Raw genomic sequence first — 12,250 nt, forward strand, 5'->3', positions numbered from 1 at the left:
TAAAGTCCTAAAAATTATAGCAATGAAAACGCCATCAAAATTTGCAAAAAATGACACCCACAGCTCCTTAAACCAAAGTATGAAAAAGTTATTGGCGCCAGAAGATAACAAAATCCAAAACTTTGTACAGGAGGTTTTAATTTTTGAAAATGTACGAAAACATTATAAAACCTATACAAATTTGGTATCCCCATAATCGTAACGACCCAAACAATATAGTAGTCATTTGCGGCGCACTGTGAAAGCTGTAAAATCCAAGCCCACAAAAAAACGTTGCAAATGTGTTTTTTTTTTTTACCATTTTCACTGCATTTGGAATTTTTTTCCTGCTTCCCAGTACATGGCATGGAATATTAAATACCGTCACTATGAAGTGCAATTTGTTACACAGAAAATAAGCCATCACAGAGCTCTTTATGTGGAAAAATAAAAAAGTTATAGATTTTTAAAGGCGATGAGTGAAAAATGGAAGTGAAAAAACTAAAAAAGGTGAAGTCGTTAAGGGGTTAAACCAGATCCCATCAGTGAGACACACTGCTAAGTAATCAATACTTCTAGGTAGACAGCACTCCGTTAGTCGCAGTGCTCAGGGTACAGCCAACTGCCAAGATGAATCACTATCAACTACTATAGTAGTTGGAAAAGGCTTGCGGATGTTCCGAAACGCATTCTTCTGTCATGCTGTGACTTAAAGGGAACCTTTAACCACATTTGCACATATACAGCCAGTGACAGGTTCTTATAGAGCCCTATAAGCTAACTTCTTTTAGCTAAAAATTGTTTGGGGGTGTGTGTCCTGCTCATATGACCCCTCCCATCTACTCCTCCCCATGCCTTACAGTACCCCATGCATGTATCTATGTGACCGCATGGAGTCACAGCAGCCTCCATGGACTCCTATGTACAGTTTGCTATTGTTAGAAGGCTGGGAGACCTGCAGTGATGTCACTGATCACATGTCATGAATGTAACACAAGGCACCATGTAAAAAAATGTACACAATATTTCCCATCTGTACATAGAGCTTCATATGTCTGTAGTTGAATATTAGCAGACGGTCCCTAAGTACAAGGAGGCAGGACACTGTTTTGAAGAGACACAGAGTTGTCAGTCACAAAGGGCGTGTGGCTCACTGCCAGCCAGAGAGAAGAGTCACAGATGCCAGACATGAGTCACAAAAGCTAATTTGCATATCAGAAAACCTATGTAATTAAGGTACAGTTCCACTGGCAGCTAATTTTAAGTAATGTGGGGAGGACTTGTAACCCTTTATCAGCAGGCATTGTTACTCGGGTGGTCCAAATCTGGTTACAGGTCCTCTTTAAGATTGCATAATTAAAGTACGTTGATGAAGAAAGCGAGTGCAGAGAACTTTGTTTGATAGTGACACTAATAAGCAATGTCTACAATTGTTGCTCAAATGATCTAAAATATGTTTTTTTATTTCTAGCTAGAAATCTGGGGAGATGTACAGGTTTGGCGACAAGCGGCTACCCAGGTCTTCTTTGCTTTAGGTCTTGGATTTGGAAGTGTGATTGCCTACTCCAGCTACAACGATCGGGACAATAACTGCCACTTTGATGCCATCCTGGTGTCTTTCATCAACTTTATGACCTCTATACTGGCAACGCTCGTCGTTTTTGCTGTCCTGGGATTTCGTGCTAACGACATTGCAAATCAGTGTATTTTGGAGTAAGTACGTGATCTGGCTAATACAATTGCATTTTAGGGGAACTTGTCTGTCACATCTAGCCCCCTAAAATCTAGGTCCTACCTCATTTACTGTAGTGAGTTGTTCTGCAGGATGAGTCAGCGGCTCCTTTTGAATTATAAAATTACCCCCACTCTGCATTGTTATCCTGCAAATTCAGTGGGGTGTTCCTGAGCTGACCCTAGTCAGACTGTAACACCCCCTTCCTCCGTCCTCTGGTAAATGTGTGTTTACCAGAGGAGGGAGGAGGTTTTGCAGTCTGATGCAGCTCAATTAATAGGATTACAATGCAAATTTGGTGTGTGTGTGTGTGTGGGGGGGATTTAATGATTTACACTGCCTGAAGCATAACCATTTCTTAAAGAGGCATTCCCATTTCAACAAGTAATTGATATTGTTTGAATAATAAGAAAATAATACAGATTTCCAATATACTTTCTGTATCAATTCCTCCCGGTTTTCTGGCTCACTGAATGCTGTCCTGCTATAGAAAGATTCATTATTTACTAACAAGCTTTACACCTGTGTGACCATGGTCAGATTTCTGTCCACTGGAAGCAAACATGGGAGTTTTCTATAGCAGGACAGCAAGCAGAGATCTAGAAAACCGTACGGAATTGATACAGAAGTATATTGGAAAATTGTATTGTTTTTCATCATATAATAAATAACATTAATTTGCAAAAGTGGGAATACACTTGAATGCTTGTCTCTTAGATTTTGATGAAAAATGCGGACAATAGGACAATGGACCTCACTACAAGTCTGTGAAGTTTTCCAGCACCATCCATCGTGCAACAGATTTAGAAAAACATTGTGGCTTCTGTTATACATGTAGGAGACAATTCCAGTTTTTTTGTACTTACAATTATATTTTTGTTTTATTTTTAACTTTTTTAGGAATGTTAAGAAGATTAATGGTTTGGTGGAAGGTGGTGCTTGGTTAGATATCCCTGCTCCGTTGGACAATATGACCAGTACAGAGTACAGTGATTGGTACATGAGCGCAGATGCTGTGGCCAACCTGACAAAGTATGGCATTACCAATTGTCGGGCTGAAGATGAGATGAACAAGGTTTGTAGACTGATGTTTTTGATTTTTCTCTGGACACATATAAGCCTGTTTGTGTAAACATTGCACACATCTTCTTTGCAGGGTGTGGAAGGGACTGGCTTGGCCTTCATTGCATTCACTGAAGCAATGAGTCGTTTCCCTGCATCTCCATTCTGGTCTTTATTGTTTTTCCTCATGTTACTGAACTTGGGTCTCAGCACTATGTTTGGGAACATGCAGGGAATAATCACCCCCCTGCTAGACAACTTCACATGTTTACGGAAGAGGAAAACCATATTCACAAGTAAGAGTCTTATGTTTTTGAGATGTGCATATTGAGTCTTCATATTCTGTTGTACTGTATGGGATTGTTATCAATCACGTCACTCACATATCTCTCACAATGCAAATTCCTTATAACAAACCCACTCTCATTTGGCCAACAGCTATCTTTGATGAATTTCCTGTACACAAGCTCCGTAATTCCATATAACTGCATCTGATTCCAAACTGTATAACAATTATTGTGTTGAAAAGCCCTACTCGGCTTATACTCGAGTATATATAAAAACCCCTTGGTACTCGCCCTCCGACGCTGTACCCTGGTGTCCTCTTCTCCCCGTATCTTCCAGCTTCCGGGCAATGTGGGCAGAGGTACGTCTATGCTCTCCCCCGGCATACACACACTGTGTCACCGCCTAATAACGTCACGCGCGACAGTGTGTTCATACGGGCGGAGGGCATAGATCTACCTCTGCCCGCACTGCCTGGAAACCGGGAGATGCGGGGAGAAGAGAAGAGGACACCGTGGGTGAGCGCCAGAGGTGAGTAGTGTACTAGGGTTTTTTTTTTTATAATGAAAGGGACACTGCTGGTCAATTTATTTGTAAAGGGGGCATTGCTGGACATTTATTTTTAGTTTCAACAAAACTTTATTGTTCAAGAGGCGAAAAGAAGCCTTACAATATGACAGGTGAAACATATGCCCCTCGCAGGGGGAACATATATGCAATAGTCTCATTGTATACATAGCTAGCTACTGTATCAGATGAGAAAAAACAAGCAGTAAATATCACAGATTATGTGATGCCTGTCAGCTGCAGGGAGACAGAGCTGCGTTTGAAGAAAAGGATTTATGAAATATGTAATTAGTTGTTATTAGCAGAAAAACATTGTGGATATACACTCTGCTACTGGCCCTTTTAATCAGTCTGTAAATTTTGTGCCAGTGGAGCAGACACAGGAGTAAAGATGGGTGCTGGTCATATGTCCTGCTGTCATGTGATCATCACTATGTTCAGCTGCATTCAGGTGTGTAAAGCAAAATGGGGCTTGATATGGTCCAGGCCTGCTTTTTATAGGAGGTTATACCTTTGTAGCGCTTTAACATATCCAGGGGGTTTTATATATTTTTTTTTTTTAAATTAGAAAATTTTGATGATATCTTTTGTTTTTAGTTATGAAAAAAATTTAAATTTGGCAAAATTTTCAAAAAATGATTCATTTTCAAACTTTAAAATTTTCTGCCCAGTAAATTTATTACTAACATTTCCGAAATGTCTGCATTATATTGGCATGGCTTTTTATGCATCCTCTCTCTTTTCTAGGTTGTTAGGAGGTTCAGAATTTTGGGTGCAATTTTTTTCATTTTTATGAAAGTTGCCAAAACCCTTATTTAAAGGCACTTGCTCAGCTTTTAGTGACTTTGAGAGGCCTAAATAACAGTACAACTCTGTAAATTATGCCATTTTAGAAACTGCCCCTTCAATGTGAGGAAAATCAACTTTAAGAAGTGTGTTAACTCTTTAGATGTTTCACGGGGGTTAAAACAAAATGGAGGTGTAATTTACAAGCTATAATTTTTTTTTAGACAATACATAAATTTTGGCCAAAAATTAAACCGTCACAAAAAGTATCAAATGATGAAAAAATCCACAAAGTTTGATACCCAATTTCTCCCGAGTATGAGGATGCCCCATATGTGGTGGTGACTGCTGCATGGGCACACGACCGGGCATAGAACGGAAGGAGCGACGTTCAGAGCAGATCTCCATTTCACATTTTATGGGGTTTTTTTGTAATTTGAACATTTGGGGGATTATTTTTTTTTCAGTAGCTTAATAATCAGATTTTATCTTTTTCTTGGTGGTGGTTAAAAAAAATCATTCGCTCTTGTTTATGGTTTTTAGCACTGTATCATAAAAATAATGTGTACTCTTTATTCCATGGGTCATCACAATTACTGCGATACCCCATTTATATGGGTTTTTTATGGTTAACTTGTTTTGCAGAATATCAAACTTGGTGGGGCAGATTTATCAAGCTGTCTGAAAGTCACAATATTCTTAGTTGCCCATGGCAACCAATCACAGATCTCCTTTAAAATATTCATGAGCACTGGTGAAATGAAAGCTGAGCTGTAATTGGTTGCCATGGGCAACTAAGAATATTCTGACAGCTTGATAAATCTGCTCCATTTTGTGAGAAATTTGCTTGTGTTTGCATCCTCTTGTAGCAATATATTTTTTTGTTTACAGAGCTGTTTTAGAGCTTTTTTTTTTTTTGTGGGACAAGCTGTACTTTTTCTTGGTATTATGTCGGGGTAAATGTTTCTTTTTGATTACTTTTTATGCGCTTTTTTGAGGTCAGATGGGAAAATTTCATAATTTTTGAGTTTTTTTTTTTTTTTTTTAACGTCGTTCACCGTACGGGTTTGCTGACAATTATTTTATTGTACGGGTTGTTATGGACGAGAGTGATACCCTATATGTTGTGTTTTTTTTGTGATTTTCACTCTTTTAATGTTGTATGTGATTACTGCATGGGATGGGACTTCATGGGGCTTTTATTCTTTTTTTTTATTTAATTTTTTTTTTAATTGCACTTTTTTTTTACTGTTTTTATTTTTTTTCCCAGGGTGGGACATAGACAAGTGCTCATTTGATCACTTGTTCATTGTAAAATTCTGCAATACTAATGTATTGCAGCATACTACAGTCAGCCTATGCATTCTCCATAGGCTGACAGCTGCACAGTTGGATCGTGCTGTAAACATGATCCTAGCAGGCTGCTAGTAAAGGCAGCCTTGGGGTCCGTATCAGACTTATTGCCCTGCACGGAAGGTCCCGATCGTCACACCGATCGACTATAGACTCTGTGGTCACTATTACTCTGGCTGTTACTGTGGGATCCCGGCTACCACATACCACCAGGATCACACATTAATCGCATGAGCTCAGTAGCTGATTAAGTGATTCTACATCAAGGTGCGGGAACCACCCGCATCCTATGACATAGAATCACGTCTAGGTGTGGGAAGGGGTTAAACAGGGAATACATGGTATTCCAGCTCAAATACATTACATTTCTACAGTAGAAACTGTTGGATATAAATCCCCCTACTTTATAAAGCCATAAAATTTTGTGAATCATAAAAGCAAACAATTGAAGCTCCATTGTGATTAATGACATTTAGTTTTGTTCATTTATTTATAGTATTATGGGTTTTTGTATGAGATGTTCATATTCCCGGAATACCCCTTTAAACCTGGGCAAGGGAGACAGATCGACTATATACATATTTTTAACATATTTTGGAAAGGTTTATTAAATGCAAAGGTAAAAATGTCAAAGAACCGTTGTTTTTTTTTTTTTTATTTAGAAATGCTATAAACAAAAAAATGTTATTAATAAAACTATGCTATCAAGATAAAGTTAAAGTCATAAAGAAAATTGTTATGATATGTAAAGTGCTTCTAAAGATATTGTCAGTTAAAGAACAGTCATAGTGCCCAGATGGTTTATCATGCTTGATGGTAGATTTTCTTTAAAGGGAATCTGTCTGCAGAAATTAAAACACTAATTAAATGGAGCTAATAAATCACTACCAGTGTGTCATCAAGCAGCTGAACACATTGCAGACCATGTCTATTACATGACCTGGTGTGATGGCATCATCCAGAAAATTACCTTTTAAGTGAGATGTAATTTGTTTGTATATAGTTGTAGTTGAACACTGAAGTCAAGCTTTCCTCACTTTAGAATGCCCTCTGCACTGTAATTGATGGCCCTACATCCAGACACATCACTAACCAGATTGCCTTCATTCTGAGGTGGGGAGAGCTTGACTTCAATGCTGAGCTCTCCACCTCCATGACTTTATACAACCAATTTACATCTCACTTAAAGTTGATTTTGTAAATGATACCACCACACTGAGCCATGAAGGAAATATGATCTGGAAGGTGTTAATCTGCTTCACAACATACTGGTAATGGCGGTAGTTTCGATATATTTTCAAAAATCTGTGGGAAACTTCAGTCCCCTACCCCCTGTACTATAATGGGAAACTTCTATATGCATATAGTAAGATGTTTTAACCTACTTTTTACAGGAAGAAATGTTGTGTTTAGTAAGTGTTATGCAGAGACTGCCTATGAAACATATAGTAGCCTCCATAGAACTCAATAACAATTTTTCACTGTGCTTTGCCTATTCTAGTTCTTTGCTGTTTATCTGGTCTCTTGATTGGGTTGATCTTCGTTCAGCGATCTGGATCCTATTTTGTCGCCATGTTTGATGACTATTCGGCAACATTACCTCTTATTATTGTTGTGATATTTGAGAACGTGGCTGTGGCCTGGGTGTATGGGGCAGACAGGTACTTATTTTTTTAATTCTTTCTATTTAGTCCAGTTTTACTGTACATTAGTTTTTCTGGTATTTCTCTTTGAGATAATTACAATATGGTTTATGTTGCATGATTTCCAAAATCTTCTAGTGTGATGTTGCAGTATTTTCAGTCTCGGCTGAATAGATGGTGCTGTAGGAGAAATTTTCTCTTTTCGCCTTTTGGTTATTTTAAATAATTTCCTATTATACAGTAATTACCAAACTGCATGGAGAACATTATTCTGTCCTTTAACCTCTCAATGGCCTATAAAGCGCTATGGAATATAATGACTATATAAATTATTATTATTAACATTTTTACCCTCTTCTTCCAAGAGTCATAACTTTAATATTTTTTTCTATTGACATTGCTGTATTAGCATTTTTTTTTTAAAGCAGACAACCTCCATTAATGCACTGAACAGATGTTAAAAGATATCTACTACTAGGATGAAGGAATGTAAACCAGGCACACTGACATACTGGTGTGTGCCTCCTCTAGCAGGATCTGCTTTTCTTTAAACTTCTTATGTACTTGTTATTATACTTTTAAAAATATGCAAATAAGTCTGAGGGGCTCTAGGCTCCATTAACACCTATGGAGCCCAGAGCTTCTATGGCTCATTTACATAATTGTGGAAGCTTTTTTTCCCCCTTAAAAACCAGGGCATAAGAAGGACAGTCTTTTAGAGAGATGGTCTTCTGGAGAGGTTTCACTGTGTGTGTGTGGAATATATGTATGTATATACATATAAATATACATACACATAGACGGACATGTTTTAGGGTGCGTTCACACATGGCAGTAACGCATGCATTTTCAAACGCATCAGAACAGCTGAGGATATTTGCCTGATTACATTGCTGTTAACATTGTGTTAACTAATGTGTTAATGTTATGTTAACGATATGTGTTAATGTTATGTTAACGATATGTATCTCTGTACAATCAGTAACACTGATTCTGTGTCCTGATTGGCTGAGCAGTTTGTATACGTGAATGCCCTGAGTGCTATTGGCATCATTACACATAGCCGATGTGAAAGTCGCTCCCAGTTTAAGAAAAGCTGAGAGGATATTACAGGTAGCCTCATATATCTATTAGCCCTGTATCTCAGGATAGAAGGCAGCCAGAAGCATCATACAGGTGTCGTTGGAATTGTTGTGAGAGGCTCTCTCCAGCTGTGCTAAAACTATTTCTTTGTCAGTGACTTAACAGTTACTCTTTAATATTACATTTCATGCAGTTGGAAGTAGAAAAAAATATTCCACATGAGGTGAAATGGTTGACCTTCTCCATACACAGACCGTAACAGCAGTTAACCTGTTGATACCATAGTTAAGGGCGTTGTTTGTTTGCCGTTACAGGCTCCAACAGCTGTCATTTGCCATTCTATATTACAGTCTGCAGAAGGCAGACTGTAAGAGAGAATATTGACAACAGTATATTGACAATATATTGCAATACAGTTCATTAATGGTATCATTAAAAATGCATCCAGCAAAAAAATGACATCTTGCCTACCTCTGTACACCAAAGTATGAAAAAGTTACAGGTGCATTAAAAGAATAAAACTCTGGTGTTGGCAAGTTTTTCAATTTTTCTAAAGGCATTCAAACATAAACTATATACATTTGATATTAATGCAACTGACCACAAGAATAAAGGGGATGTGTTGTCTGGTCCTCACATTTGTATTTTTTTCCCAGCACATTGCACAGAATAATAAATGGTGGCACTAGAAAATAGAATTTTTTCCCTGCAGATAACAAGCCCTTATACAACTCTGTACATGGGAAGAATCAAAAAGAAATGGTGTGAAAAACCAAAATGTGAAAACCTCTTTTAAATTGCAGAGATACAGGCTAAAGATAAAGGCAGGAAGTGTGTCCTTATCTGCAGATTGCATTTTCAAATTTGACTTTACCTGCTCATATATCCAGTTCTCTATCTGCTGTAGGGCCAAGATATAGGTATATAAAATGATGTTTTCCCTTTTGGCATATTTAAGATTGTTGTACTTTATAACTACATCCAATGTATTGTTCTTTATTTGTCTGTGTTCAGGTTTATGGACGACATTCAAAGCATGTTGGGTTTCCGCCCTTGGTGTGTGTACAAGTATATGTGGCAGTACGTCAGCATCCTGGCAATGATTGGTCTTCTATTTGCAAGCCTAATTAGAATGTGTATTGCACACCCCACGTACCAGTCCTGGAACATGGAAAAGGTATGTCCTAATGCCAAAGTATGGCGCAGTTCTTAGGGTCATTTTGGCTTTTGATCATGTGTTCACACCTATGCTCAGCAACTATAGCTTGATCCTCCATACAAGTCTTAAGAAGCAAAAATGAAAAGAAGTCCCACTTTGCATTCTGGATCCTGCTGTACATGCTGAGCATTTCCTTACTGATACATTTATTTTTCATTTTCCTCCTCTATGTTCTGTCTTTTAGGCAGCAGAAGAGAAGTTGGAGTACCCACCATGGGCTTTGGGCCTCCTGATCAGCTTGATTATATTGGCATCCTTGCCCATTCCAGTTGTATTCCTGAAGCAAACCTTACAAGACTGGTTACAGAGTAGGAGAACAAAAAGTTATGGACAATGTGAATACAGTCAGGGTTGTACAGTTGATGAAGTGCTGGAACCCATCGAGGAGGGCATTCCAAGGTGTTCAAATGGTTTCCTTCACGTGGAGATGGAAGATCTTGCAGAAAGGGGAAAGCTGCTTACTGATGGAGATGAGGAGGACAATGACAATGTAACGGGCTAAACACACACAACTATTTATGGGATTTAGAAGTAGATCAAGTCCACTGAAGCACCTTCAGGTGATATCCAAACTTTCAAGTGGTACCTAGCAGACAAGCAGGCTTAGTCTGCCTGGGGATGGTGAACAAAGTCTTTATTAGCCGGGAGGGCAATCTGGTGCCTGGCAGTGCCATGCAGAAAATCATACTGTGCCAATTAAACCAAGGCCAAGTCCTTTCTCAGCCACAGCTGCTTCCACCAGTATTTTCTGTTCCTACCTCTCAGCCAACGGTACAGGTCTGTAAATCGTATCCTGGGAATGGATGTTACAAAATAGCAAACAGTGACATCATCCAACACTGAGCACTTTTCACTTACCAGTCACAGATCTGATAAGCTTTTGCCTAGAGCAAGCAGGTAAATGCTGGAGTAGATCTGGTGATAGCTATCACAGTAATGTGGTCAGAGCCAATTTTCTACATTACTGATGGATTATAGTTACTGACCCTATGAGGAGGGGACCTACCTGTTACAACATCTCTTTGTATTGAACCGTATGTAATATCTATATTTTTATAATTGGAGGAAGAAAATCTGGATTTTATTGTGCACTTTCCAAATGCTTGAAAGACAATACTGAACAACAAATGGACATATTAAAGGTATTGTCTGAACTGAAGATAGGGTTATACAGGCTCTACATATGTGTAGATATTTTATTATTTATGGCTCTGTGCAAGCTTCTGCTTTTAGGAGTAAATAATGTGTCTATTTTATTATGTGCACGTTTCTAATTTCATTTGTTTGACCTCATGATCTAATATACATGTCCTTACTGTAATATACAAAGCTTGCTATTGTGTTATCAGTAGTATGACTGTGCCCATGTCTCAGTTCTACATCAATTATCAAGTAACTGAATGGGCTTAAAGAGACTTTCATCCTCTGAACTAAGGGGCCATATCATGCTGCTGGTGCCTATTGGTTTGGCTGGCTGTGTTCTTGTATCCTTGCTGTATAACAGATCTACAGTAGTTTGCTCACCCCTGATTATGACGGCCGAGGCTATGCTGTGAATACAGCCATATAATGTCTGGTGGATAAGAGGACTTTTCACATATTAAAATCTCCTTTACTGTTTGGCTCTTATGTAACAAAAAAGTTGCAACTTTTTGACAAAGTTTTGTTGCCTACTTACCGTATAAGATTTGTTAGGGCATAGGGATGTCTTCTTGGTTGAAGAGTCACTGCATAGAGATACTCTATGTAATATTACAGCTGCTGTATAATATGCCTTAAGCAGCTTCTGTAACAGAATCCTGAGCGATCAGTTCATCATCATGGGAGATGCTGACAGAATGGGGTTTTCCCAGCTGGGCAGCTCCTTTTAAAGGGAACCTTTGATATTGAACAAGCAGTCTGATTTCAAAGCATCATATAACATAGCAGGAGCAGAGATACATACTGAAAAGATTTATTTTAACCTATTGACCACAATCCCCGTTTATTCTAGGTTTAGGCTTTCAGTGGGAGGAGCTTTCTCTGTAGAAGTCGATGAATAACTAGGACCACTCACTAGATTCCTAAGGCCAAAATGAACAGACATATAGATAAATTACATTTTATCAAAACTATATACAGTATTGATCATCTCGGCTATAAACTGCTTCCTACAGATAACACTGCATTTACATAGCAACAGGTTCCCTTTAAGTCGCTAATACTGTTTGAACTCAATGCATTCCTGTAGATGCAAATTCTGTGTGACTTGAAGATCCCAGTCCAGCCTGGGCTGAACACTGTAAACAGTTAACATATGAGATTTAGTGTGTGAATTGGACATAAATGTACAGTTTTTATAAATAAATATATGATTTAAAGCTGATTTGTTTCGTTCCAATTTTTTCCGAAGCTGTTATAGTCTTTGTTAGCAAATATTGACAAACTGCATAAATGACAATTCCAGAAAATACTTACACAATTGGCTACTGCTACATATTGGCTTAGGGGTAGTGGCATAAAGGTTTGCATTGGTTCTTAGCCTTCCTGTAGACTTCCTGT

The 12,250-nt window shown here is 38.3% G+C and overlaps 1 protein-coding gene across 4 annotated transcripts in view; it reads left to right on the plus strand.

Moving 5' to 3' along the window:
• The window catches only part of LOC140063967 (sodium-dependent neutral amino acid transporter B(0)AT2-like), a 63,171-nt gene extending 51,097 nt beyond the window's left edge, over positions 1-12,074 (plus strand). For all 4 annotated transcript variants that reach the window (XM_072110298.1, XM_072110296.1, XM_072110299.1 and 1 more), the window contains exons 7-12: positions 1,451-1,692; positions 2,612-2,786; positions 2,868-3,069; positions 7,266-7,425; positions 9,505-9,667; positions 9,894-12,074. In XM_072110298.1, the coding sequence (XP_071966399.1) occupies positions 1,451-1,692; positions 2,612-2,786; positions 2,868-3,069; positions 7,266-7,425; positions 9,505-9,667; positions 9,894-10,211 (1,260 nt within the window). In that variant the 3' untranslated portion in view covers positions 10,212-12,074. The remainder of the gene's footprint in view (positions 1-1,450; positions 1,693-2,611; positions 2,787-2,867; positions 3,070-7,265; positions 7,426-9,504; positions 9,668-9,893) is intronic.
• Positions 12,075-12,250: the final 176 nt, after the last annotated feature.

This window comes from Engystomops pustulosus, chromosome 6 (genome assembly GCF_040894005.1).
Source record: "Engystomops pustulosus chromosome 6, aEngPut4.maternal, whole genome shotgun sequence".
In the NCBI taxonomy this organism is placed as follows: Eukaryota; Metazoa; Chordata; class Amphibia; order Anura; family Leptodactylidae; genus Engystomops; species Engystomops pustulosus.